Genomic DNA, 27296 nt, shown 5'->3' with positions numbered 1-27296 from the left:
ATTTTGCAATTTGCAAAAGAGTGTTTTCCATTCATTTTTAAGTTTCTTAACAATTATTATATTTCCCTACTATGGTGTTGTAAAAAGAAGATTAGCGATGGCTGCTAATAGATACAAATCCAAAATCATAGCATATATATGTAGTAACTGTAAGGCGGCAATCACAAATATCTTCATTTCGCGTCCTCGTTGGGTCTAAAAAGTGAGTCCTCGTTGGGTCTAAAAAGTGAGTTGGTCGGTCGGTCCTAAAAATTTTCGGGTTTTCTTCTTCTCGTCCGACCTCCATCATCCATTTTTGTAGTGTATTCTTGAAGGAAACTGCCAGCCAGCCAGTCAGCAATCAGCCAAAACAACCGCGTGTTATAGGTGGTTTCAAATTATGACCTTTGAACACTGTGACCTCCAACCCAAAATGGCTCAGTAATGATAAACAAAGTCAAAATGCCACGAATGCACTAGAAATCGCTCGCAAAATTTGGCAATAATAAAATTTTTGAACGAAGGAAACGTCATTGACAGAAAAAGTTTACCAACTCACCAACTCAATTCTACTCAATTTTCGAGAGTCGGTTGGGCGACGCAAAACAAAGATATTTGTGATTGCCGCCTAAGTGATTAGTAGTTTCTAAGAGTTTTGGTGATACCCTCAGGATGATTTCACTTGAATTTATTTTCGATTTTGAAGGGATCGTCAATAGCGCAGGATCTTTTTTTGAAAATAATTTACTGTAGTTCAAAATATTTGGAATCAAAATGTTTTAATCCAGACGGTTCTAAAATGTTCGATTGTAATCAAAGTAATCAATAATAATCGATAATAATCTAATGGTCAGTGACAAGAGCAGCCACCGGCTAAGAAGTATGAAATATCTGTTCTTGAGGTCTGAAACCAAGTTTACTTCGACCAATTAAAACACACGATTCTCGCGCGAAAACCACTTATGTGATATGAGTTACTTGAGGAAAGTAAACCCAGTCAATCTTAATGGCATGGCTGGAACCCCACCCCCCCTGGCCTGAGGGGGGGGGCTAAAAGGTCAAGCAGCAATTGGTACCTGGTTTTAGCCTGTGGCTAGGGGGGACTAACCATGTTAGGGGTCACCTAAATTTTTCCAGATGGACCTGGGGGCTAGATTCTATGTTTGGTGATTGAATTATAAGCAGCCTACCAGACCATAGGTTGGCACTCAAGAACAGATATTTCATACTTCCTAGCCGGTGGCTGTTCTTGTCACTGGCCACCAGACCATAGGTTGGCACTTTCTCATCTTATATTTTAATCTAAGCGATGCTCAAAAACTGACAATTTGGTATCTAATATATTACCTGCAGTGCCGTAGCAACTGGGGGGGGCTATACCCCCAATAATTTTTTCAAAAATGGTTATTTTGCAAAATGCAAAGTTTTTTCTTTTTTAATTTGTCATAATTGTATTATAAGTGCATGTTTTGAGTGCATTTTCAAGCAATCTAGAGCTCAAATTTTCAAAATTTTCCCCCTTGGGCCAAACCATGGTTAGCCCTCGCGGTGTCACTAAACTTCAGCCCCCCTAATATGAAAATGCTTCCTAGTGCACTGATCTGTAAAATTTCTTTAATCCTGTTGCATTTGCTTAGATATTTCTTAGGGCATTTATTCTATTTAGCAATTTTCGAAAAACATTTGACATGTCATTGGCTTGGGGGGTCACCTAAAATATTTGGCAACCAGGGGTTACCTAAATCTTAGGGGTCACCTGAATTCTTAGGGGGCACCTAAAACCTGCTGCCAAGCCATGGGTGGGGCTTCTTTTTGTTCTTTGGTTTTAGGTCAATTTTTTGGTTTTTCTTAAAGATATATCATAGTAATTGGTTATCAAAGTTGTCAAAGTTATCGAAAGTAATCAATAACAATCAAAGTACTCAAACGGTTATCGAGTCTTCTAAGGGTTTTTAAGAAAGTGATTGAATACTCAAAATTTTTTTGAAATTTTGGTACTCAACATTCGATCACTATCGATTCCTTCGATAATCGAATTTATCGATTAGTACTGTTTGGTTCAATGAGGGGATTAACAGTGTTATATAGTTTCTTCTAATAGATCCCTTCTTTACTTAAAGGGATAATCAGATGGTCTGAGATATTTTGCCTGCAGATAGCTTCTAGGATTTTAGGAAAAACCTCTAAATTTTTCAGTGTACTTATTTTCCTAACTCAAGTTATGCCACTTTGAAATTTTGAACCTTTGCTTGAAAACAGTAGAAAAAAGTGTGAAAAGTCCCTGAAAAGTCCCATTTTTCGAGATTTCAAAGTGGCATAACTTGAGTTAGGAAAATAAATACTCCGAAAAATTTAGAGGTTTTTCCTAAAATCCTAGAAACTATCTGCAGGCAAAATATCTCAGACCATCTGATTATCCCTTTAACAATCACTGCACCCTTGACTAAATCTACAAATTCACCTAAATTCCTGATAGTAGGCAAAGTGGCTGAGCGGGCCAGGCCATATTTTAGAAAGGCGGGATAGCGTCCGTTGGTACCAAAAAGGGCACTTTTTGAAGTGTTTTACCACGAAAAAAGGCTGTTTTTACTGAAATTTTAGTGATTTCAGGAGAGGTAGTGTCCAATAAGGGGACGTTAAAAGGGCAATAAAAATGGTCTGGCCACAACTATTGGAAGTTATAAAAACTCCCTACATTATAAAGATGAACAATATTTGACGTCAAATCACAATGATAGGGAACTGGTCTTTGAATGACTATTTATCTTTATGTTTTTGAAGAAGATGGTTATTATTGTAATACATTTTTTAACTCAGACTGGGCTTAAAAAATTGTTGCTTTGCCGTCACCCGACCCTAGATTTTGGAGGTGGCGGGTCGGTCGATCGGAATTTTTTTTTATTTTGGCGATTTATGAAATTTTCGTCCTTCCATGTTTGTTTACATTTAGGTAATTTTGAATAAAAAACAGAAGTGCTAGCTGGGAATTTACGATTCTTATGCTTGAGACAAACAAGATATGAGTTTTGATTTTTCATTGTTTGAAGTTTTTGAAGGAAAAAAAATTTTCTTGAAAATGGCAATAAAATTTTTTGGGTCGGCAGGTTTCGAGGTAGGGTTGGTCTGGTGACGGCAAACCAACAATTTTTTAAGTCCAGCCTCAGACAGTGTCAATCATACTAGTTTATTTTGACTTTTGAAAATCAGCTATTCTTCTATCTAGCCCTTGTTGTCCCTTGCATTTTTTGTCTATGACGTCGCATTTTTAGTCTTATAAAATTTTCCCACTGCTGATTTAGGCCCTCCTTCAATAATTTTGTTTATTAAATTAAAGTCTATCATAAGACATTCTATCTAGATTAATCAGAGCTATATTGCAACATTGTCTAACACAGTCATCATCTCTTTTTCAGGAAATATTTATTTAAAAAATGAATTTGTTGTAAACATTAAAGCAATGCAGTGTCATGAATACGACACAACCTTCAGCAAAGAAATACAAACTTGTATTCCTGGGCGATCAAAGTGTCGGTAAGACATCCTTGATAACACGTTTCATGTATGATAGTTTTGATAGCACATATCAAGCAACTATTGGAATTGATTTCTTGTCAAAGAAACTTTCTGTTGACGGTAAAGAGGTAGCTCTACAGATATGGGATACTGCAGGGACAGAACGTTTTCGTAGCCTCATTCCAAACTATATAAGAGATCTATCAGCAGCAGTGGCAGCTTATGATATTACTAGTATGTCATCTTTTGATAGTGTTCGAAGTTGGATAAATGATATCAGACAAGAAAAGGAGAATGTTTTGATTGTTCTTTGTGGAAACAAGTCAGACCTGGCTGAAAAAAGGAGAGTTTCTTATGAGCAAGGAATGAGATTAGCAGAAGAATTGGGGACAATGTATATGGAGACATCTGCAAAAACTGGAACCAATGTAAAAAAACTATTCCGAACAATAGCAGTAGCTTTACATGAGGGTGTGGAGAACAGTATGCCTCAAGAACCCAAGAATCATATTGTTATTGGCTCTCCGTCGCCTGAGCACAATACTGGGGAGGGGTGTTATTGCTAAATTAAATGATATTGTATGGTATTATCTGTTGGAAATGGATATATGTATCGAGTTTCATTTCAAATAATGAAAGTACACCGATAATTCTCTTCTTTTTTTAATCTGTTCAAATGTGCAAATCTCAAGTTTAATTGATCACTATTAATTGTTGTTGTTGTGTTTTGTTGCAGTTATAAATTTTCATTTATTCTTTTTTATTCGAGATAACATTTTTTTGTTTGTAGATAAATCTAAACCGATAGTTGAGTACATATTCTTGTCTTTTGTTGATCTTTTTTTAATCTTTTCTATGTCGTTGTATGAAAATTCTGTTGTTTTTGCTGTTTTTTTTTCTATTCTATCTTAGATTTGTTTTAAATTCGTTACTGTAATTACCATTCTCATTAAAAACATCCCTTTTTAAGTCAGGTTGGTTCCAGGTCTACTTTTAAAGATATGTTTTGTTCTTTTGAGATAAGCAATTTAAAAAACTTAATATTTCGAATATTTAGAATTCTTTCGCTAATTATTTTCTAAAACTTTTTTTATTTCCATTATAATTCATTTTTTATGTCACTTACAGCTAGGATTAACATTAGGATTTATACTAAACACTAAATTTTTAAATGAAATTCCTTTTTTTAGATTGTGAAATATTTCTGTTTATAATTTTCATTTTTCAGTTGCATTTAGCAGAAGTTTTTCTCCCAAAGAAATGATACCATAGAATAAAGTGATGCCTATTTTGAAAAAATAGATTAATAGTGCTGCTCTTGTTTCAGCTAAATATTGAAAATATTACAAAAGGGTTGGTAGTACAGTAGGTTCTGTAGCTCATTATATTGTTATTATTTTTAACACCTATGCTAAAATGTAATACATACTTTCAGTTCAAGGTCGAAGAAGAAATTCATTAATATATTAGAAATTATTCTAATGTTGCATTGTTTTTTGCTTTTCTACCACAATTGAGCTCTAATAGATTTATCCATCGGAGTGGAGAATTCAACCTTTATCTCGCAAATTCTACAAGTTATCTAATGAAATAAAAAACGGCTGTCCATATTTTGAAGACTCTTTGTTCTGTCGCTGCTTTTTTTAACCTATTTTTGTCTCTTTAGAAGTCAATTTCAGATATAATAAATCAACATTCCAAGTAAATAAAAAGATGACATTAGATTGGCCATTGCATTATGAAGTTGTTGCCAAATGCTCTAAAAGTAAAGGACGAGCCTCACTGATGAGGCTACCTCATTTTACAGTTGAGACACCTATCTTTATGCCTGTTGGTACCCAAGGTACAATGAAAGGGTTGACCTGTGATCAGTTACGTGAACTTAATTGTCAAATCATCCTGGCCAATACTTATCACTTAGGAATGAGACCAGTAAGTATATTTGTGATATGCAGCATTGCAATATCTTCCACGGACCCAACAGCTGATTGGTTCGTGCAAGTGACGTATTGACTGATTTTACGTCATTTACAACAAATCAGCTGCTGGGTCATGTAGACATTGCAATGGCGCATATCATGAATTTGTGCATTTATTTTGTATTTTTCGCTTTATTTGATTATGTTTGAAAAGTGTTTTTATGCTTATTAAAATGTTTTGTAACTATTATTTTAGCTCTTTTTAAAGATTTTATTTTTACATAAGTGTTCCCGTTTCATATCAGAAACATAAGGACAGTGTGTCTGGCCTTTTGTTATATTGTGCTGATATAAACAAAAAATGTTTTTCTTGCCCTCTTTTTGATCAATCTTGATTCACATCCGTGTCAATCCAATGTGAAAAAGCAAACGATATCACTCTTATTTAAAATAAAACCTTTCAATTTCAATTAAAATCGTCAATCTTAGAAACTGAAATGTAATGTTGCTTGGGCGGTGATGATTGTTGCTCCCATGAACGTACTTGTGAGAGCATTTCGCTAGCCCACGCTTGTTCGAGTAATGTTGCCGTTACGCCACGGCTCACATGGTATCCTTGTAATGTACCGTGTCTGACCTGAAATATATTTCATTTATAATATGACAGTCTCTTTTTAACGTAAATTGCGAATTAATTCTTTAGAAATAATAATAATGGGCTTTTCCAGAAAATATTAGAATTTGGAAGGGGCGTGGAGTAACTTAAACCGCCGGACAAGGCAAATTTTGTAGATTTTTCACTACCCCCTGGACACTATAGCCTCCCCCCTCGTGTACGAACATTTTTTGGAAGAGCCTAATATAATAATGAAACACAAAACTCGAGATCTATCATTTTGATGCAGCAGGACAATAATCCGAAAATATTTCTGTGAATATCGTTTGTTGAACAACGCAAAAAAGATCGTCTGATTTAAAAGGCCAACTCATTTATTTTATCTATCCCTACAATTCTCTAGGGTGAGGATGTATTGAATAAAGCAGGAAGGTTACACAAATTCATGGACTGGGACAGGGGAATGCTCACGGTACGTTTTCATATTGAATTGTTTAAATATTTGTAGCATTTCAGATCTTAATAATTTTCTACTTTATCCTCAATGTGTATGCTTTGACAACCTTTGATGTTTCTTGAGATAATAAGCCTTTTTATACGTTTCCATCCATATTGACATTGAATGAATTAATGAAAGCCTTCTCTTTCTACTGAAATATAAATTGTTGCTTTTAACCTATTGTAAATAACCTGACTTCCTTCTCTTAGGACAGTGGAGGATTTCAAATGGTTTCTCTCATCTCTCTGTCAGAAGTCACTGAGGTTTGCTACTAATTTGTTAAACCATATGAAAGCCTTGGAAACTATTGTTAAAGATTATTACACGAAACCTTTTTATTTGTTAATCTTTGGCAACTATTGCTAAAGGTCACTGCACGAAGCCTAATTTTATTTGTTAGAAAATATCTTTGTCCGAATCGGTCAAAAGGATTTCTTCATTTTTGTGTACTCTTTGAATCGTCCATAAATACCTAGTATCTATGCATGCCTTACTGATCCCAATCTTTCCAAACTGCAATACAATATATCCATTCATTTGCCGCAAATAATGTTTTTTATTGGCCTATTTTTTACTTATTTGCCTTTCACCTTTCAGGAAGGTGTACGTTTTAGTTCGCCTTACGATGGTCGAGATATTCTTCTTACACCAGAAAAATCTATGCAGATACAGAATGCTATTGGAGCTGATATCATGATGCAATTAGATGACGTAGTCGATGTCAAAGTTACGGGACCGAGAGTAGAAGAAGCAATGCATCGCTCCATTCGATGGCTCGATCGGTGCATTGAAGGTCATCAACGGAAAGAACATCAGAATTTATTCCCTATCATTCAAGGTGGATTGAATTTGGAACTGAGGACAAAATGTATCGAAGGTACTTGTTATTCTTGAAAAAATTTCTTGCTGGGCCAGATAAATTTGATAAAAAAGTGAAAACTAAAAATTTAATTTTATTCATTGTTTGAAGTTTCGGTGTCTTCTTTGCACCATGATCATAAGTATAGTAAATACTTGTTATTCGTTAGGAAAAGGAGCCAAGTGGGATGAGTAATAAGCAAAAACCCTTTGTGCGCGCTGTTTTTTTTAAAAAAGTTGAAATTTTTCTAATTTTTTTTTTTAAAACTCAAAACATTAAAGTGCCATAAAAGCTTGTAGCTTTTGATTTAGAAGATGGTTTTGTTACATTGATAAGCTATTTTTATACTCCTTCTAAAAGCATTCGGCTTATGCCCCTTTAAATCAAGTTGATATTGATTAGCCTCGAGCTAACTAAGTACACATTGTACTACTTTGCATCAACTTTAAAGAAAAGAAACATAAACATAAACATAAACACCTTTTAAAAAATGCAGGGACGTTTCTACCATGGTTATCCTTATAACTTAGCATTTTTACGTTTTGAATTATAGCCATGGTCAAACGCAACATGCCAGGTTACGCAGTTGGTGGTTTGAGCGGTGGTGAGGCCAAGGATGACTTTTGGAAAGTCGTTCATCATTGCACTAATCTTTTACCGAGAGATAAACCTATCTATGTTATGGGAGTTGGGTGAGTAAAAGTTTTCATTTCGAGATCTCATTTTTTAATTATATTTCACCTCGTCTACTGTTCCACTGTTCTCATTTATTAAATTCCCGTAAACACTCAAAATATGATATATCGAAAAGTGTCAACGATAAGGCTTTGCAACAGATTGAAGTCTCGCTAATGGTTTGTTCTCGCAACTTCAGTTAAGCTAGTGCGAATGTCTGTCTGTCAGTCTGTCCAAAAAATCTGGGACGAAAAATATTGTTTAGCCTGCCAGTGCGGTGCCCTTGTCCCTGTTGTCAATTTATAAAGTAAAGGTAAAGGTTTTGAAATTTATTTTTGTTTAGGTATGCGATAGATTTGGTTGTATGTTCTGCGTTAGGAGCTGATATGTTTGATTGTGTCTACCCCACGCGTACTGCAGTAAGAAATAGTTTATCAAATATTTTTTCATATTATTTCTCCGTTAAAAACTTCATCCGTTGTGCTTTTCAAAGGTTAAAGAAAGTCTTTCGAAAGATGGCACTCAAATTTTCAATTTTGTCTAAATCCAAAGATTGACCAATTTTTCTTGACTGATCGGTTGATACTTCTAGACTCCTGAATGCCTGATAATCTTGAAATCCTCATATAAAAGCTTTTCAATAAACGCCCAATGTTAACAAATACATTCAATCGAACGAAACTTAAACATTTTTAAATGTAATTTTTTGATTAAAATTTCTTTTCAGAGGTTCGGTACAGCATTGGTGCCATCTGGTCAGCTGCATCTCAAAACAAACCAATATGCTGACGATTTCAGGCCCATTGACGACCAATGTACTTGTTTAACGTGTCGCAAATATACAAGAGCTTTTATCCATAGTTTGGTTGGCAAGGAATCAGTTGCTTGTTACCTTTTATCCATCCATAATATCAAGTATCAGGTCAGGATTTTCAATATAAATTATCCAGTTTGATGGTTTTATTTATTGAATAATTCCACCCATAAGTCCACACAACAATCAAATCAATCTGATTGGTTGAATCTGAAAAGTATGATGTAATTGAGTCAAATAAACCAATCAGTTGAGCGGACTGTGGGATAGTTAGCCGTAAGTACGGTGATGATGCCAGTGAGTGGTCTTTTCAAATGTTACTTTGAACGAAGAAATTTCCTTTTCTTGTGCTATGACCAAATTTTATCACTAAAAAGATGAGACTTCAGTGCTTGCTTTCGAGTGTTCAACTCTGTTTTAGATAAACCAATTAGCGGGGACTCGATATCTGACAGCTAAGGTGACGTTTTTAAACAGCTTGGAGCTTGGATCATCACTCACTATTTTATTCCCACAATTTTGCTTTCAGATGAACCTTATGACCACGTTACGTCAAAGTATAATCGACGATCGATTGGAAGATTATATACAACAATTCTTCTTGAAAATGTTCCCTAATAAAGACTATCCTTCGTGGTGCATAAACGCTCTTGATGCTGTCAATATACAACTTGTCACGTGATACTTACATAAGAATGAATAGTATGGTGGGATGGTTTTATAGGTGGATGGATGAGCAGGTTTTATTTATTTGTCTCACATTTTTATACTTTATTGGCTACAAGAGTTATATGTTTTCAAAATAATGGTATCTTTGAAATTAAGCTTTCGTTTTTTATGTTTTTTTATTGTCACTAGTCTAACTGACCAAAGGCAGTCACGACGTATCAAGTACGACTTTAGGAAGACCGCTTAAGCCTTTTTAACCCTATTAGCCCCAGGGGGGGGGGGTAGAATCTACCACGCTGGAGTTCTTTTGTTTATATCTCAAAGAAAAATTTTTTAAACGACTTAAAACTTTCTGACTTTTAGTAAAATCTTATTAAGAGTACTTGTGCAAAATTTTAGGGTCATAGGTTGTCCATATCAGGTTTTATGACTTTATCGTGAAACATGACATAAAACCCAGCTAAAATCACTTAAAACTCAAAACTTTAAAGTGCTGATAACTTCTAAACTATTTATTCAATCATTTTCAAATTTTGACACGTGATAGGCATTGATAATACAAATTTAAAAAATCTAACGAAAATTTTTGAAAATGATGACGTCATCATTTATGACGTCATCAAATTTTGAAAATTTTACTCATCTTCAGCATAGATTTTAAGAAAAACTCTTCATGGAAATTGCAAAACCGGCAATTATGTTAAAGAACAGTCTTTTACCTTTCAAAATCTTCAAACAGAATTGAAATATCTTTATTGGTTCAACTGTAATAGACATTTTTGTAAACCATATATTGGGACTTTTTTTCCAAAAGGTCGAAATTTTGTGATGACGTCATCAGTTTTTGCATGACGTCATCAATTTTTTTTTCTTCCTGGAAAATTCTATCATGATGGAGAAAATCTGTACCAAATTTCATGGCCATAGCTCTTCTAGATCGAAAATAATCGAGGGTGGTAGATTCTACCCCCCCCCCCCGGGGATACAAAAGTCAAAAAAGCTTGGGGCTAATAGGGTTAAAGCTTTTTGTAAAATATTTACGTCTGCCGTGAAGCCGACTTAAAAGATCTCCATCAAACAGTTTGGGCATAATAGAAAAATCGTTTTAATTACGTTTGAAAGTTACTCATGTTGAGAATTTTCATGTTTGCTTCATTTTTCATTTTTGTTCAATCTACAATTGAAAAATTTATATGGAATATCGATAAAATAACTTTTTCATGAAGTTTTTTATATGGGCGTTGAATGACATTGACTATGGCTGGAACCATGTAAGAATAATTCTTTTCATTTTTACAACAGTTTACTTTTTGTTTATCTTATTTTAAATATCAATTCAAGCATTTTCTACTCGTTGTTAAAGCTTTTCTCTCTGCCGTCTCAAATTGTTAAATTATGAGCCACAGTTGTTGAACACACTACTTTTTCAAGTGGCCGATGAAATTTCCAAGCCAAATTTGATCAGGGCCAACATTGAATATGATAGAAGGTTTCTCTTATTACACGACTATAGATTCATCGGGAGTCCTTACATCAAAATTGATTGATTGTGGGAAAAAATTCTACTGTTTCAAAAGGATTTCCCTTGTTTTGGATATCTGGGTGACTTTTAGCCGAATTTCAGAAACTAGGGATCCCTCGGGGGCAAATGGAATAAAGGGAAACTGGCCATCGGTCACTGGATAGAGGAGTGTGTTTGTGTTCAATAACTCTGGCTGGGAGATAAAAATGATTCGATTTTAGCAGAATTTCAGTGGAGTATTATCAAAAAAGTAAGTAATTTATAGCATATCCTAAAATTTATAACCCGAACGAATAAAAAAACAGTAAAAAGCTCATGGTTATTGTTTTTTTTCTCAGGAAATGTTTATGCTCATTGGTGGTTCTGTTGATCCTTGTTGTTCAGAGTTTGGGTAAGTAATAATTTCTTAATTTCTTAATTTTAGATCATTCAGTGAGATAGGGGTTGTCTTTTCTGACTCTCTTTTTAGTGTGAGAAATGGTGTTTTATGTCACCAGGCTGTCAGGAGAAATTAATAGTCTCTGGTTCTGTTGACCAGAGTTTAGAGGTGTAGAAAAAAAATCGAATCAGCTTAATTTTAAACATATTGATATTATTATCGCTGTAATGACTGCCTTTTTTCGGTGTACAAACTTTCTCTCAAACTAATATCAATGGCTCCAGTTATCTTACAGTCTACATCTAACTTTTCGCATTCTATCAACGTTTAGGTGCTCCACGACACCGTCACACACACAACGAAAAAGCATCGGCTAGAAGTTATATCGACATTGATGCATCGGACCCTTTCAAAGTTCCTAAGAACAGTCATTATATGGAAAATGATATTCCTGAAAATTTCGAAAAAGAAGAACCAGAATTGAAAGCCAGTGTCTCGGAAGGCGAAGAAAGTCCCGCCCCTCAAGAACAGGGCGGAGATGAATCTGAACACGAATCAAACGGAGAGCAACCGCCAAGTGAACCTCAAGAAGAAGAGGGCGCCGGGCGTGAAGGTCCAGACGCCAAAGAAGGTGCGTCAAAAGAATTGCCTCAGGAGCAACCTTCTCAGGGACAAAATGGAGGAGGTTTGAACGACTTACCGCCAGGGATAACGGAAAAGATTGACGAGATAGCAAAGAACCAAGGAAACAGTGACGGAAAACCCATTGAAATTAATGAAAATGATTTGAAAGGAATGGTGAACAATGCTGGCGGTGCACCTCAGGCTGAGGGCGGTCCTCCTGCTGGGGAAGGTGCAGCAGAAGGGGAGGAAAATTAGATAGAGTGTACTTCTCGACCTGTTTTGAAAAGCAACGCTTTATGGATGTATACCTGACAATGGACCATATCGAAAACTTTTATTACGCACACCTTTTTCTTCTATTTTGTAATTTTCTTTCGTTTGACAATTTTAAATAGTTTTGACATTTTCGACAATAATTCGAAGCTAGCAAAGATAAATGTAGGAATCAAATAAACCATTAGTCGTTTTGGTGTTTCGGGTCTTATTTGCATTTTTCTAGGACTTTCACTTGGAACCACTTACATTCTATTTTTCCTTTTTTTTGCAGCGCATTGTTGACTCCTACTGTAAAGAGGATTTATATTTTGCCGGTTTTACGGTGCTTACTTGGAATTTAATTCAACAACTCTCAAGTATTTTTGATAACTTACTTCGTGATACCTTAAAGGAAGAAATTTTGGCGGATTTGGCGGATTTAGCCAAAATCCGCCAAATTAAGTTCATGCCAAAATTTATTTTTTTCCTCCATCCGCCAAATCTAATTCCCGCCAAATTTATTTTATTTAACGCACTCCCCAAATTGGTGCCATTTCAGGCCTTAAAACAGGTTTTTTTGCTTATTTGATAACGATTTTGGCCAAAACTATCCTGCAACCGCCAAATTTAATTCCCATCAAATTTAATTTTTCTAGCCATCCGCCAAATTTAATTCCCTCTGAAAGAACTTTTTTGGTCATCCGCCAAATTAAATTCCCCCCAAAATTTCTTCCATTAAGGTACTTCGTTTTTGATTTTGTACTTAATGATACTCATCCAATTCGTGGAATCCAATGATTGACCATTACTGATACACTGTTGGAATCAGCTCTCCTGAAATTGAAATAAATAGGAAGCAGTGGTTCGTTTGGCAGTGTATTGAGGAATTGGTCAAGATGTTGTTTAAAAGTTAGTTTGGTACAGTTTGTGAGGTTTCGAAGGGATTTTGGCAGAGCATTTAAAAGTTTTGGTCCTTCCTGTGAGAGAAAATACCTCCAAATATTTTTATGCTTGACATTAACAGCTTTTAAATTACATTTTCTACCCAGTCTCTGGTTTGTGTAGGAATGCACGCCGTCTGCATCATCGCTGTAATTGAAATTTGGGATGATATCTTCTAGTATGCACCATGTAAATTATTTTGTACCTTTCTCTTTTTCTTTCAAGACTGTAAATTTTCAGTTGACAGTTTCAGTTGAACCATTTTGCTATTGATCTAGATGCCAAAACCATACATCTTTGGAGAATTTAGCTCTAAGAATGATTTTTTTTAGAAATTCTCCCAGAAAAATGCTGACGTCATCGGAAAAAGCCCAAAACGCCTTAGAAATGCTATTTCTCGGTACCATGTGGTCGAAACTTAACAAATAACCCCATTTTCTTTATCTACTTTTGCGCTAAATCCGTTGGTAGTATCAAATATTTGATCTTCAAACTTCGAAAAATTTTGATCAGTTCTATCGATTAACTAACAGTCGATTCGCTCGAAAACTGTGGGAGATGCGAGAGGCAATTTTACACTCTATGAGCAGCATAATATAGAAAATTTGCCCTGATCAGGGGTGCCCTACCAAAACCTGTTTTAAAGCCTTTTCTGATTCTCGGACGCTGTAGTATCACTTACTCTCAGGTACCGAATAAACGTTTGTTATTTTTAATTTTTTTCAAACGCCCCGGACCTTATTAGGACCCCCCCCCCCGTTTATTAATTTTTTTAAAATTCCCAGCTACCAAAAGGAAAGTTCCTTGTTTTACTCTAAAAAGCCTAAATTTAGTCTATTTTGACCCTTTTTAGGGTTTATAAAGGTCCATTTTCCAACCCCCTCCTGTTTATTTAATTTGAAAAATTTTTCCAACCCCCCCCCCGTTTATTTTGATTCCCCTGTATATTCGGCACCTGAGAGTACATGCCTTTCCTTTTCCTTTCGAAAATAAAGAACAGCCGAGTCTGAGCTTCTTGGTTTTAACAAACTTACTAGACGATGCTATCGTCCGTTTAAAGTAAATGCGAGAAAGAGTTAGGGCGTCAGAGCGGTTTACGGGAAAAAAGTGGCGGTAGAGTTTTGGAACAAAACTGTAAACATATCCGCCACTGCTTACTCCACCCGAATTTATCACGCCTCTCCTAAACTATTCCCTTTTTAGTGATCTTGTGTAGACGATAGGATCGTCTACAAACTTACTAAAAATGCATCCCTCCTTCCTCCTTCCCTGGTAGCTTTGCGCTAAATATTTTTATTTGTTTTCACTTTAAAGACTTCTTTTACCATATCGGTCATATTCCGGCCCTTGTCAGTGTTTTTTTTGTTCCTATGACTTAGAATGACTTAGAAAGTAGTCTGGCAGAAATAAAAGTTGACCTTGAAAAAAATTCCGCGTAAACTTTCTTGGTATCGTTGGAACCGGAATTTTACGAAAAAATTGGTGAAATAAAACATTAAGGACCCTTTTCGCTATGAAATGCCTTGAAAAGTGCTATCCATGATATGAAATGGGTCAAGTGCAAGGGGAAAGCCCTTGGGCGAAAGCACATGGGGATAGCGCTGACTTTCAAAGACTTTGAATAACTTTGATAGGTTTTTAGTGTAGCTGATGACAAGTACACTGCTCAAAAACGTATCTATTTTGGGGCAAAGAAGTACACTTCAGGCTTGATTTTACCAAAAGTTTTCTCCAAGGGCCTCGTCAAGAGGCTCTGAGTATGATGATCTACATAAAATTCCGCTACCAACGGTACCAAGAAAGTTAACGCGGAATTATTTTCTACGTTCACCCCTGTTTTATTGTATTTCGGCCAGACTAAAGGGCCGATACGGTAGATAGAAATTTTGATTTGGTTTATTGGTTTAATTCTTTATTATACAATATTTACCAAAAAAGGGAATGAAATTGTCACAAAAAATACCTAATTGAAAAAAAACAATACCAAAAACTGTCCTATAAATCGAAGTAAATCACTTCTAGAGAGCATTTCCAACGTTGACTTTGGACTTTTTAACGGCTCTCTTATGATGTTTGTTATTGTTATTCGTTGTCAACTTTTTAATGAAATGTTTTTTGACTGCGTTTTTTGCTGAAAATATTTTCGATTTACTTTTAAGAGATCTGGTAACACCTATCGATTCATAAACTTCCTCTTCTTTCTTCTTCTTCAAATTTTTCACAAATTCTTCTGCTACGTTCAGTTTATTGACAGCTAATTTACCAGCCAGATCCTCCATTAAATGTACAAACTTCTTGGTCATTGCTGGTTTACGAATCTTTACGGTTTCGCCAGGGATTCCTCCGCTAGTGACAATTTTGGGTACAAAATTTGCTTCGCTTCCTCTCGCTTTCAATGCGACGATCTTTCGTGACCAAACATCACTCAGTGATAATTTCTTCATCGATTCTTTCTTGTCTTCATCCTCATCAATGGTTCGTCCATATCCTCCTGTCTTTGAACCGTAGCTTGAACTCCACGATGAAGAACTTCCACCTCCTGCCGCCATAGCACCCCCTGCGCCACCTGCCGCTTTCAGCCCAGCAGCCGCTCCTCCGGCCATCTTCATTGCCCCTCCACCACCAACCTTCAACCCACCGCCGCCTCCAATTTTCATGGCACCACCACCACCAACACTTAACCCGCCGCCACCTGATATACCACCTGATATAGCTCCTGACGCTTTCATCCCACCTCCAATCTTCAGCGAACCTCCAGCGCCTCCTGATATTCCTGCACTTCCTCCAGCTGCACCTGCCATCCCACCTCCAATCTTAAGTGAACCTCCAGCACCTCCTGATATTCCTGCACTTCCTCCAGCTGCACCTGCCATACCACCTCCAATCTTCATACTACCTCCTCCACCTGCGGTTCCTGAAGCTTTCAATGCTCCTGCTGCACCTCCTGTGATCCCTCCCCCAATTTTCATCGAGCCACCAGCTGCACCGCCAGCAGCCATAGCTCCTCCTCCTGCAATCGAACCACCACCACCACCAGCTGCCGCAGCACCTCCTCCACCTGCAGCCATACCAGCTGCACCACCTGCTATCCCTGCACTTTCAGCGGCTCCAGCTGCACCCAAAGCACCAGCAGTCTGTGCAGCTCCTGATGCTTGCATAGCACCAGCTGCACCTGCTAGCTTAGCTGCTCCCTTTGCTGCGGAGCCTTCTACTTTTCCAGATAACTTTCCAGCTGAAACAACTGCACCACCGGCTGCTTCTCCTGCTGCCGCACCCACCGCAGCACCAGCGGCGCCTCCCGCAGAAGCACCGATCGCTCCACCAGCCTGGCCACCTGCTTCACCTCCAGCTGCTCCCCGACTGCTGCACCTCCTTCTGCTCCTCCCGACATCGCCCCAGTTACTCCTGCTGCATTTCCTTGGATAGATCCTTCAGCTGCACCTGCAGCTCCTCCTTGTGAACCACCAGCAGCAGCTCCTGCTTCTGCGCCGAGTTTCGCACCTTCTGATATCCCGGTAGCAACACCCTCTGCGGCTCCTTTTGAAGCGCCTTCTTTTGCTGCAGACACTAATTTTTCTGGATCATCACCATCTCCACTTGCAACAGCCTCTGCCACTTTTTCCACAGCCCCCTCTGCAGCCCCAGTACTTGCACCGCCAGCTGCTCCTGCTGCCGCCCTTCAGCTGCACCAGTCGCTGCACCTTCAGAAGCCCCTTCTTTTGCTCCCTCTTCAGCTCCTACAGATCCGCCTGCTGCTCCGCCAGCCTCTGCTCCTCCAGCTGCAGCCGCTCCAGCTTCTCCTCCAATAGCAGCTGCAGCTTCACTTCCTGCGCCACCTCCACCGCAGCCCCTCCTTCTGCACCTCCAGCTATTCCACCTGTAGCTCCCCCGGCAGCCCCTCCAGCAGTACCCCCAGCAGCACCACCTTCGATACCTCCAGCAGCTCCACCTTCAATACCTCCAGCAGCTCCACCTTCGATACCTCCAGCAGCTCCACCTTCAACTCCGCCAGCGGCTCCACCTTCAACTCCTCCAGCATCCGCCTCCACCTCACCAGACTCCTCCAGCCTCCTCCCAGCAGCTCCAGCACTCCGCCAGCAGCGCCACCTTCAACTCCGCCAGCAGCTCCAGCTCCACCAGCGGCTTCCTCCAGCTCCACTTCCGCCAGCAGCTCCACCTTCAACTCCTCCGGCAGCTCCACCTTCAACTCCTCCAGCAGCTCCACCTTCAACTCCTCCAGCTGCTCCTCCAGCGGCTCCACCAGCGACTCCTCCGGCTGCACCTCCAGCGGCCCCTTCAACTCCTCCAGCGGCTCCGCCAGCAGCGCCACCTTCAACTCCTCCAGCGGCTCCACCAGCAACTCCTCCGGGTGCACCTCCACCGGCAACTCCTCCAGCTGCTCCACCTCCTACTGTCCCACCAGCAGCACCGCCTGCTACAGTTCCACCAGCGGCACCTCCAGCCACAGTGGTAGCACCACCATGGTGACGAAAGTTCTGTGGAGAATGCAAGTGATTAGGTAGTTCGATACCGATGGGGATCATTTGAGTGTGATGATGTTCGTCATGCGCGTCATGGACATCGTGGTGTGGAAATTCATGGTAGTAATGACCTCCAACTAATGAGAAGAATGGAATAATGAATTCGTTAAAGGAGAACTAACGTTATCGCTTAACCTTTTAATTTCCACTAAAAATTAAAAAGGAACTGTCCTTTGACAATATGATTTAATTCTACCAGACTCAATTTAGCTGCTTTACAAAGAAGAACATAATAATTTTTAGAACACTTCATTCATGTTTTGAGAAGCCTTGTTGGTCGAGCCATGATGATGGTTATCTTTAAATGTCCAAACTTACATCCGTGGTGAAAGTGATGTCCATTATGGTGGCCCAGCAATTCTAAGGCCTGTTTCTCTTTGTCATACACTTTGTGAAGGTGAAATAAAGTATCAGCCATCATAGCTTCATCTTGGACCGGACCTTCTGCATCGCCAATGATTGGAGTGTCTGCAATAAAAGAAATGGTGTGGTTTTAATCAAAAGATTCGTAAAGAAAACATGTATTTAAGTTTTAAACACGCAAAGAATTTTACAGTGAAATTATTTCAATATCGTTTCACAGTACTTACACCATGTCTGCAGATTTGTTGTAATAAGGTTTTGTAAGAAATGTATGAGGAACATACAAGGCCTATGTTTGTACCGTATTTAATTGATTATTGAATCAATGCGAAATTATAATGGTTCTATTACCTCCTACATCATAAGGTACTTCATCTTCATTTGGTGGTTCGAAATGTCCATCAGTTGCGCCAAAAAATCCCCCTGCTATATCACATCTCTTCCCCGTACATCCTTTCTTACGGTGAATCAAAGGATGCTTTAATTTAGGCGTTGCTTTGAAGCCATTGTACAGACGACCTTGTTCAAGCTTATGCGTCGGTTTTAAGTTTCCGGTCTGTGAATTACCAAGTCCAGGATCATCTTCTAATTGGTCTAACAATTTTGAGAAATGCATGCTTTCTTCACGCCCTTTCGCGATGTACTCTTCTTTCTCCACGTTGTTGTAATCGTCGTTTTCTATTGTTTCTTCCTGTGAAGTTGGTCCGTGTTCAGACGCCAATTCATCATTGGGCGGTGTTTGTTCCTCTTCATCTTCTTCCGCCTCTCGATGGGCGGAGGGTGCTGGGTGATGTCGAGCAACAGATGGACCACGCCCGTTTAACATATTTTCGTCGAAATGCATCACTTGGCCAATGATCTCACTGACTTGTTGACTCGGTTGGAATGGTCCATCGCGAGTTTTGATGGGCTTTATGGCGGGGCCGAGGGTCAGTTTAACGTCCCCTCCCTCTTCGCCATTGACACGTGGTAAAATGTTTCTTTGTGAACCTTTAACACTACCCTGGTTATTGGCTGGGATAAACTTTCCGTATATCCCGAAGAAAGTTTGATGATTCTTCACACCAATACATTGCTGAATGGCTACAAACACTATCAATGCGATAGCTGAAAGTAAAGCAATATGAAAAGACAAATTAATACACTGATTCTCGTCTAGGCGAGTGATTTACTCGATTTACCCTTTATCTTTCTTTTTGATTGATGAGCACTAATCAACAGGGCATCAGACTGAGGTCTTCAATCGAACCCATCCCGGAAAGCTCAAGCATTAGCTAACATAGACACACTAACAAGCAACAAACTGAAGTTACAATTTGATATAGTAATACATCCCCTTCTCACAGACTCGGTAGGATTTTTTTCAGCCAGTGGGGGTAAAAATAATGGACCAAAACTTGATGGGGATACACGTTTTTTTTTTTAGAACCTAGCTTATAAGAACATATAGGCTGAAATTCGTCGAAAAATTAAGAACATCTTAAGAACATGCCCAGCCTCAGTTTGGAAAAAAATGACGAGAAACTACAATTTTTCCCTCTTTTTAAGCAGTTTTAACCGAATTTAGGGGTGGATCTTCAAAAGTCGAGAGTCGAATATTGTCCAAATTTTGCCAAATTTAAGTGCTCTTTATTTTGTATCATATTGTCGATTTAGAGTAGTCTGAAAAATTAAGAACGCATTTAAGAACATTTTAGGCTGAAAATTGCTAAAAAAAATAAGCACATTCAAGCTCAGCCAAATTTTAGGTGTTCTAATAAAAAAAAAACGTGTACTTTCCCATGTTTTTTTTGCTGGGGATTTGAATTCCATTGTTTTCGAGCCAGAAAATTCAATGGGGACAAAAATGTAACGAGAGTGTAACTTTGCTCTGGGGACGATATTTGAGTCGATTTTTCAAGTGGGTCTGTGAGAAGGGGTTGTAGATCACTGCATTGAACTACTTTAATCAAATTCGAATCTAAAGAGGGGTCCCAAGCGGGCTGTATGACCAGAGTTTTTCTTTGTGTGATGGTGCGGTTCCGATCTTTTTGGCTTAATGAAGGATGCCGCCTTCTAAATGACCTACTCTTAGGTACCAAATAAACGGGAGAGGTTCGAATAAACGGGGGGAAAATTTTTGAGATTTTAATAAACGGGGGGACCTAATTGCCGGGGGGGGGGGGTTGGAAATTGTACTTCTGAAAACCCAAAAAATAAGGTAAATATAGGCTAAAATCAGGCTATTTAGAGAAATATAAGGGGCCTTCTCTTTGACAGCTGAAAATATTTCTAAAAATTAATAAACGGGGTAACGGGGGGGGGGGGGGGGGGGTCCTAATAAGGTCCGGGGGCGGGGTTGGAAAATTTTCGAAAGATTAACAAGCGGGGGGGGGGCGTTTATTTGGCACCTAAGAGTAATTTCTTAAGATTCCTTCCTTAAGATCTCTCCCGAGAGAGGGTTAGCTTCAGGGTTATAAGAGATTAACACTTAATAATCGAAACATGCCACATGTAATACCAACCTTTAAATTTCATTTTAAAAGTCCTTTTTCGACCATACAATCAATTTTTGTCAACTTTCAACATGTTACTTGTAATTCAAATTTTGCTATTTTTATAGACTATAATATAACCAACAAAATTCCAAAAACGAAAACTAAAAGAACAAAATTATCGAAGATAAAACTGTGGTTATCGAGCTGTAACTAATTTGAGCTGTCTGCAACTTCTTTCTTTCAATGCAGCAAATCAGAATAAAGAAATATTGTTTGCAAGTTTAGATCGTAAACAAGTCTGTTTGATTACAACCATAAACCTTTTTTGGTTCAATCATATGGGAATTTTTCGCGCAAAGCTTCCATCAAAATTACTCTTTGCAGCTTTCTTCTTGGACTCTCCTTGAAGAGTCAGGGCTTTGAAAAAAAACTTTGTTATTTTTGAATTCTACCATAAACATTTGTTTATCTTTTTTGTAAAGATCAACTTTAATTTGTCAATCTAGCCGTTCTGGCCTCCAGTTTCTTATTTTTTGGTCTTTTGAGGCTTGTCATTCTTACGAAGTTAGTCCTATTGGAACTAAAATGAGAATCAACTACACCCCTGTTTAAATTCCACTAGTATACACCCCTGTGTCAAAAACCCCCTGGGACCCCAGCCCCACTGAAAAATTAAGCAAAAATTTCGTCCTCGGTGGGAAAATACCCTTGAATTTCAGCCCCACTTGGAAATTGACTTTGATTTCATCCCCACTCGAAATTCCATATTTAAAAATTGCACTCCAAAACCATCCCACTGGATTTTTTTATCTTGGAACAATAGAATTTCTACATTTAAAGGAAGAAATTTTGGTGGATGGCCGAAAAAGTTTTTTCAGAGGGAACTTAATTTGGCGGTTAACTTGAAAAATTAAATTTGGTGGGAATTTAATTTGGCGGATGAAGGACATTATTGTCCAAAAAACACCACTAAAAAAGGAAAAACCTGTTTTAAAGCCTGGGGGGAAAACAGAGCAATTTAAATTTAGCGAGAATTTAAAAATTCTTGTCATCTTTTTCCAAACTGAGGCTGGCCATGTTCTTACGATGTTCTTAATTTTTCGACGAAGTTCAGCCTCAATCTTCTTATAAACTTGGTTCTAATAAAAAAAAACTTAAAAAAATAATTTTTATCCCCACTGAGGAAGAAAGTTTCACCGGGACTGTGAGACAGGGGTGTTAGTATGGAACCTTTTGCTTTTATATCCATGGTCTATCTAAATTCTAATGAGAATATGAAGTCCGTTGTTTCCAGTTCAAAAAGCCAGTGGAGATGGTTTTGGAGAGCAATTTCTTCAAATTCATTTCCAATCGGGACGAGTTTGTTATGAGATCTCCCGATTGGAGACTGAGATTTTTTTTCTGGTGGAAATCTTTTGCTGAAAAATTAATTTTCAGCGGTTTTCCTACCACCGGGTTTGTGACTCAAAGCGCAGCGAAGTAGATTCCACTGAACTATCTTTGAGAAGCACTCGAAAGATGAAAAAAGTCGGGTGTTAGTGCAATAATATTTCTGGATGAATTGAAATCTACGGTACCCCTGAGGGGTTTGTTCAAAATTTATATCACCGACCAAAGAAAAAAAATCACTAGTCTTAGCATGTGGTCCTCTAAAGCGGCTACACAAAACTTCAAAAGAAATATAGATTCAAAAAAAGGACATAGCTAAAAAATGAAAACGGGAGAGTTCAAGAGAGAGAGAACTCAAAAACAGCTGAAAAAAATCGACCTCAAATAACTTATATATCAATCGATTTCTTTTTTCAGACCTTTTTTCATATATACATATTCATACTAAAACATACAAATTATATATACCAGATTTATTAAAGATTATATTACTATTTCATAAAAATTTTCTTTCTAAACATGTGTTCACGACATTTTTGAATCAGAGGGTCGTGTTTTGAAAGTTTATGAAAGTCATTCTCCGTGTTAAAGTGACCCACGACTGTTTGCTCCCTTACGATTGTCATTAAATGCGCCATATAAGTCAGCGCGTACTTTAAAGTCTTGATTTTGGAGAGCGCGCGGTCTTCATTTCCGTAACATGGAATCAGAATACGTAATTTCTCAAAAGCAGTGTTCAGTTCAGCAACGCGGCGCCGTTCGAGTAAGTTAGCGACCGCGCGGTTTCGTCCAGGTCCAGCTGGTAGTTTCAATACTTCTTCGCTCTTTCGTTTAATGTTCGTGCCATGCTTGAGCGGATGAGATTCATTGTGATCGACTACTTCAATTTCTTCCTCTTCCTCTTTGATTTGTTTACTGTCTATAAGGAGTGCGCGGTCAATCGGAAATTCCGCGCGAGTGGAACGTTGGTTTACCTTATTCTCAAGTTCATTCAATAAAGCTTTCCGCTTCGATAACGGTTTGCGCTCGCTGTAAACATCTCTATCGTTCCTGTAAATCACATTCACCTGCTTGATCTTACTCTCCTTTTTCTTGTAGCCATAATCTTTCGGTAAATGACAGTCTGCACATGCGCACGGCTTTGAAGACGCACGAGGTGGTTCTTGATAATAAGTTGGATAATCTCGTCTCTCGTATTCGTAAGGGAATCGAAGTTCTTTGTAATGATGTTGACGATGATACGAAAGATCTTCTTCAAAAGCCTCTCTCCGTCTTTTGGAGAAAGCTTCAGATTCAATAGGAAAGTCTTTGTGTGAATTACAGGAACTTCCAGCTGAATCCGTACTTCCACTTTCACGGGACCGATAATAGTGTATACTACTCGGATATTTTGTCAAGTTTATATTCTCACCGCCGCAACAAGGTTTAGTACACCTTTCACCAGTATGTTCACCACCACGGAGTCTATCGTAAACTGACCAATCGTCTGCTTTCTTGTAGAGTCTCTGGAAAGCAGATCCAGTGAAATGTATGGGCGTCACAGAGGGAGATGGGTGTTTTTCTTCCTCATGTGAAGGGCGCAAGTATTCAACTTTCTTTGATCCTGTTTTCTCAGCCAATAAATTGTCGACGTGAAAGCTGTTTTTCTTCTTCTTGACGGGCTGTGCAATCACGTGATCCCTCTCTCGTCCAATCAGAGGAGGGTATTTTGTCGATAGCGTTGGTGATTGATCAGAAAATTCAACTTCGATGAATTTTCGTTTTGACATGTTTGATTTTTTTTCTTTTCTTGATACTGTTTTATATTTCTAGGAGAAAGAAAGAAATAAGATGAGTCGTGAATACCTAAAATAAAGGGTCTGAAGAATTCCAGGTCCTACATCGGCACGCTAAAATGGTCAAAAAAAGTAAGAAAGTTTTTCATTTATTTATAATTCATTCATCCTTGAAAAGTTCATTTTTAGACTTACGACTACATAAAGATCTATTTACGAATCAAGATTTCGAAATCCCAAAATCCCCAAAGAGTTTAGTTTCCTTTTCCGCAACTTTCAGTACTTTTACTTTTAAAACCTTTTTTCCGCGCCACAAGCATAGCAAGAATGAACAGTTGAAACCAACTCGCAGCTGATTCTGTTGAGTTCTGATGAAGAAATAACACACTCCCCTTTCAAGTCTTACTTTATCTTTACCCTTCTCCCTTTCATCGTGTGTGCTAAGAAAAGTTCCCCTTGTGAATAAACTAATTTCCTAATTAATACACAACGCGGCTAAACTCAAAGAAAAGAGAGAGGGTTAATTAAAACAGCTGTGACTTTTTCTTTTAACTTTTTTGTTGGATTTCTTTTCTTCCTTTCTCCGACACATCTGCGTTTTTCGAGTCCACATTCTAAAGAGTTGCGAATAATTAGAATCTAATGGGGACGGTAATTAGCAAATATTGCAATTACTTTTCGACACCATCAAAATATTTCTTTTCACTAATAGTGTTTTCTGATTATCATAAACTTTCAAAAAAGATAAATCCAAAAAGCAGCTGGTAAAGCACGAAGAAAGATCTGACTCATTTGAAAGCAAATATCACCCCCAAAAATTCTAGAGAATATATCTCCATAGAAACGGAATCCCCCCTCCCGACAGACAAGGACCAAACGGAAAACGCATTCCAACTACTGTTCTTTGGAAGTTAATGAAGTTTTTCTTTCAAAAATGCCCGAATTTAAAGTCATCATAGTAGAAATAATGGGTGGAAACTGAATAAAAATACTTATATTGAATGCATGTGTAATTATTCCGAGTAGGTTTGCAAATAACATGTCTAACAGACCAGTATTTTACCACCACGTGATACAGTCGTAAATACTATCAAACTCATAAGAAAGCGAACTAACGGGCTGGATTCGAATTTAGCCATTATTTGTCGAAGGCTTTCCACCCCCATTCCAGAACAACATACTTTTCCTATCAACATTTCAATACCATCCAGTTTCAAATGCATTTTCACATAATCCAAATAATCACAATCTAAATCTTTTAATAAAAAACATCGAAATATTTCTACTCAGTTATCACAACATATTATTTAATTACATTCATTTCCCAGTGGGAATTTTTGCTAATTACTTAACGACGCTCAATTCGCTGTCGGGGTAGATCAAAGACCACTTAAAAAATTAAGAAAAATTATTTCCAACCAAGAAATTGTCTAATTGCTTAAAATCGCCAGCAGTTTTTCCTGACCTTGCGCAAACTATGAAGTTACAGCCGCAAGATAATGACCTAATGAGGTTAATAACGGTCATTAATCACCTGTTACAGTGGGAACAGGTGTTTACACGGCTTTTGAAACTCAGAGTCAGGTTCACAGTGTCGCATACAACACCTACCGATCGCTAGACTCTTGCGAAAAAAGTCACCCTTGTTATCGAGTTTTTTTTTTTTTTGCCAAAAACTGAACTTTCTTTAAGCATAAAGGAGGGACATGTTTTTAAATTTATTGCATTTCTGACCTCATCTGGGCGACTGCCATGGCGGTATAAAGAATTGTATCCTGTTCAGAGATACATCCCCGTGTCAGTTTTTGTCTTAACTTAGACTTAGACGATCCTAGTCTAAGATGAATTCGTACAAAAGAAAGCAAATGTAGCCGCGCGGGAATTGAAAATTCGGGCGGAAAAAAAAATTCAGAAGGGGCTCAATATGACTTTTTTGTTTTGCAAGTACGATTTTGTTAGTCAAATCAACCCAACAACTTGTCTGTTTATCACTGATCACTTCAAATTTCTCCCGCAATTCAAGGGCAAAAATGAAATTAAGAAAAGCGCCAAGTTGATATCGTCCGTATAACTCATCCCCTCCGCGGCTTTTTTTCTTTACAGCAATAAACGGCTTTAACCTCCGCACCGTATTTTTCCCGCGCGCTAATCTTGACGGACGATAATATCGTCTATTGAAAATGGGAGCATGTCCTAAAATGACAGGAGCTTAGGGTGTACCAATTGTACAAAAAATTTACGTGGGGACACCCTTTTTGTCTATATGGCCCATTCTTCTAGTCTGTACACCCAGGGTACTCTAAAAGTAGAGAAGACTATTGTAGTCTTTTTCATACCTAAAATCTAAAACAGCGGTTCCTCTTGGCTAGCCGCTACGTTTCTGAACTTTCTTCTAACCTGAAAGAAACTTATTATATCATTTAGCTGAAAAATCTTGAAAGCTTACAAACCTTGCAAGAACAATGCTTTAAATGCTTTTGAGCCGATGCAGGATATAACGTAAGGCGAAAATCAAACATACTTCCACAAACAGCGATTAGACGGAAAATTGTAAGAGAGAAACCACCTTTTCGAATTACAGTTCAAGTTCTAATGAGCCCCTCCAATAGAAACAATCTGTTAAAGGAACGGCACCTGCTCATACTGTGTGATGGAAGAGACTTTTCAAGAAAAGGATGAAGAATAGAACTATCTAAATACGTTTGTGAAATATTTGATAAAGAAAAACTGATAAAGTTTCCTTAGTAACTGAGTAAAACCGTATGGTAAGAATGAGCTCAGAAAGAAATACAACAGGTGTGTTTTTTGAATGTTTTAACTTCATAAAATGAAGATGAAAAGAAAAAGAAAATTCACACCTTCTTCCTGAAAGGTTTTACATCTTGAATTTTCCCTATTTTTCCTTTTTTGTTTAATTTAACTTCATCATAAAAACAAATCAAAAAGTTTTAAAATAAATTAAAATTTCTTTGAAATGTTTCTCCTCCATCATCAATCATTCACTCGCAACACATGTCATTAAGTTGCTTCTGAAAAAGCTCTCAGTTTGTCGAAGCTTCGCTCGTACAATGTTGAGAGCCACGCGAAGGCCAGACCTCACCTTTTCAAAGAAGGTATTTCACACCCTCTCGTTTCATATTTTCTAATTACTGTATCCCGGAAACAAACGTGATAGGTAGTAACTATAGTAACAAAAATTACACCCTTAAACACAAAAGATCTCCCTATCTCTAGCTAAATCCAACTTTAAATCTTTGAGTGAAGGCATACAAAGTCACCATAAGATGCTTGTATATCTTTTTTATATAGACCCTGGGATTAATGCGTATTTCACCGGACCTAAAATAAACAAGCTGGGTGCCGAAAGGACCTACCTGATGATGAAAGTTAGATAGCAATAAGGAGAAAAATGAAAAAAATCAGTCTGAAAATACAGCGTTTTGCGAAAATGCATAACGCATTAGATTGATCATTGATTGTTATTGG

General features: G+C 37.9%; 6 protein-coding genes across 6 annotated transcripts; 3 read left to right on the top strand and 3 right to left on the bottom strand.

Moving 5' to 3' along the window:
• The first annotated feature begins 3385 nt into the window (after window positions 1-3385).
• LOC136811062 (ras-related protein rab-6.1-like) lies at window positions 3386-4150 on the top strand. Its single transcript, XM_067067661.1, has one exon. It carries the CDS (start codon window positions 3447-3449, stop codon window positions 4056-4058), a length of 612 nt encoding a protein of 203 aa, XP_066923762.1. The 5' UTR covers window positions 3386-3446; the 3' UTR covers window positions 4059-4150.
• Window positions 4151-5150: 1000 nt separating this feature from the next.
• LOC136811060 (queuine tRNA-ribosyltransferase catalytic subunit 1-like) lies at window positions 5151-9698 on the top strand. The gene is made up of 8 exons (XM_067067659.1): window positions 5151-5424; window positions 6431-6499; window positions 6736-6789; window positions 7124-7403; window positions 7939-8077; window positions 8404-8479; window positions 8788-8982; window positions 9404-9698. Exons 1-8 carry the CDS (start codon window positions 5206-5208, stop codon window positions 9554-9556), a joined length of 1185 nt encoding a protein of 394 aa, XP_066923760.1. The 5' UTR covers window positions 5151-5205; the 3' UTR covers window positions 9557-9698.
• A 1007-nt stretch (window positions 9699-10705) lies between these two features.
• Window positions 10706-12522, top strand: LOC136811061 (protein ENDO16-like). The gene is made up of 3 exons (XM_067067660.1): window positions 10706-10814; window positions 11404-11456; window positions 11776-12522. Exons 1-3 carry the CDS (start codon window positions 10789-10791, stop codon window positions 12321-12323), a joined length of 627 nt encoding a protein of 208 aa, XP_066923761.1. The 5' UTR covers window positions 10706-10788; the 3' UTR covers window positions 12324-12522.
• Window positions 12523-15168: 2646 nt separating this feature from the next.
• LOC136811056 (uncharacterized) lies at window positions 15169-20872 on the bottom strand. Its single transcript, XM_067067655.1, has 4 exons — window positions 20674-20872; window positions 18521-19276; window positions 18125-18274; window positions 15169-17883 (listed from the first exon to the last, which is right to left on the bottom strand). The coding sequence occupies exons 1-4, from the start codon at window positions 20684-20686 to the stop codon at window positions 17375-17377; spliced, it is 1428 nt and encodes a 475-aa protein (XP_066923756.1). The 5' UTR covers window positions 20687-20872; the 3' UTR covers window positions 15169-17374.
• LOC136811057 (glycine-rich protein 1-like) lies at window positions 16474-17204 on the bottom strand (the record flags this gene model as incomplete). Its single annotated transcript, XM_067067656.1, is given in 2 exon segments — window positions 16474-16946; window positions 16949-17204. Coding segments are annotated over 2 exon segments (729 nt in total), but the record flags the coding sequence as incomplete, so codon positions are not given.
• A 1571-nt stretch (window positions 20873-22443) lies between the features above and the next one.
• Window positions 22444-23865, bottom strand: LOC136811054 (uncharacterized). Its single transcript, XM_067067654.1, has one exon. The coding sequence runs from the start codon at window positions 23802-23804 to the stop codon at window positions 22527-22529; it is 1278 nt and encodes a 425-aa protein (XP_066923755.1). The 5' UTR covers window positions 23805-23865; the 3' UTR covers window positions 22444-22526.
• Window positions 23866-27296: the final 3431 nt, after the last annotated feature.

This window comes from Clytia hemisphaerica, unplaced genomic scaffold, assembly GCF_902728285.1.
Source record: "Clytia hemisphaerica strain Z4C2 unplaced genomic scaffold, Clytia hemisphaerica genome assembly, whole genome shotgun sequence".
Lineage (NCBI taxonomy): Eukaryota > Metazoa > Cnidaria > Hydrozoa > Leptothecata > Clytiidae > Clytia > Clytia hemisphaerica.
The sequence above is the reverse complement of the archived record's forward strand: the minus strand, read 5'-3'. Positions and strand labels throughout refer to the sequence as shown.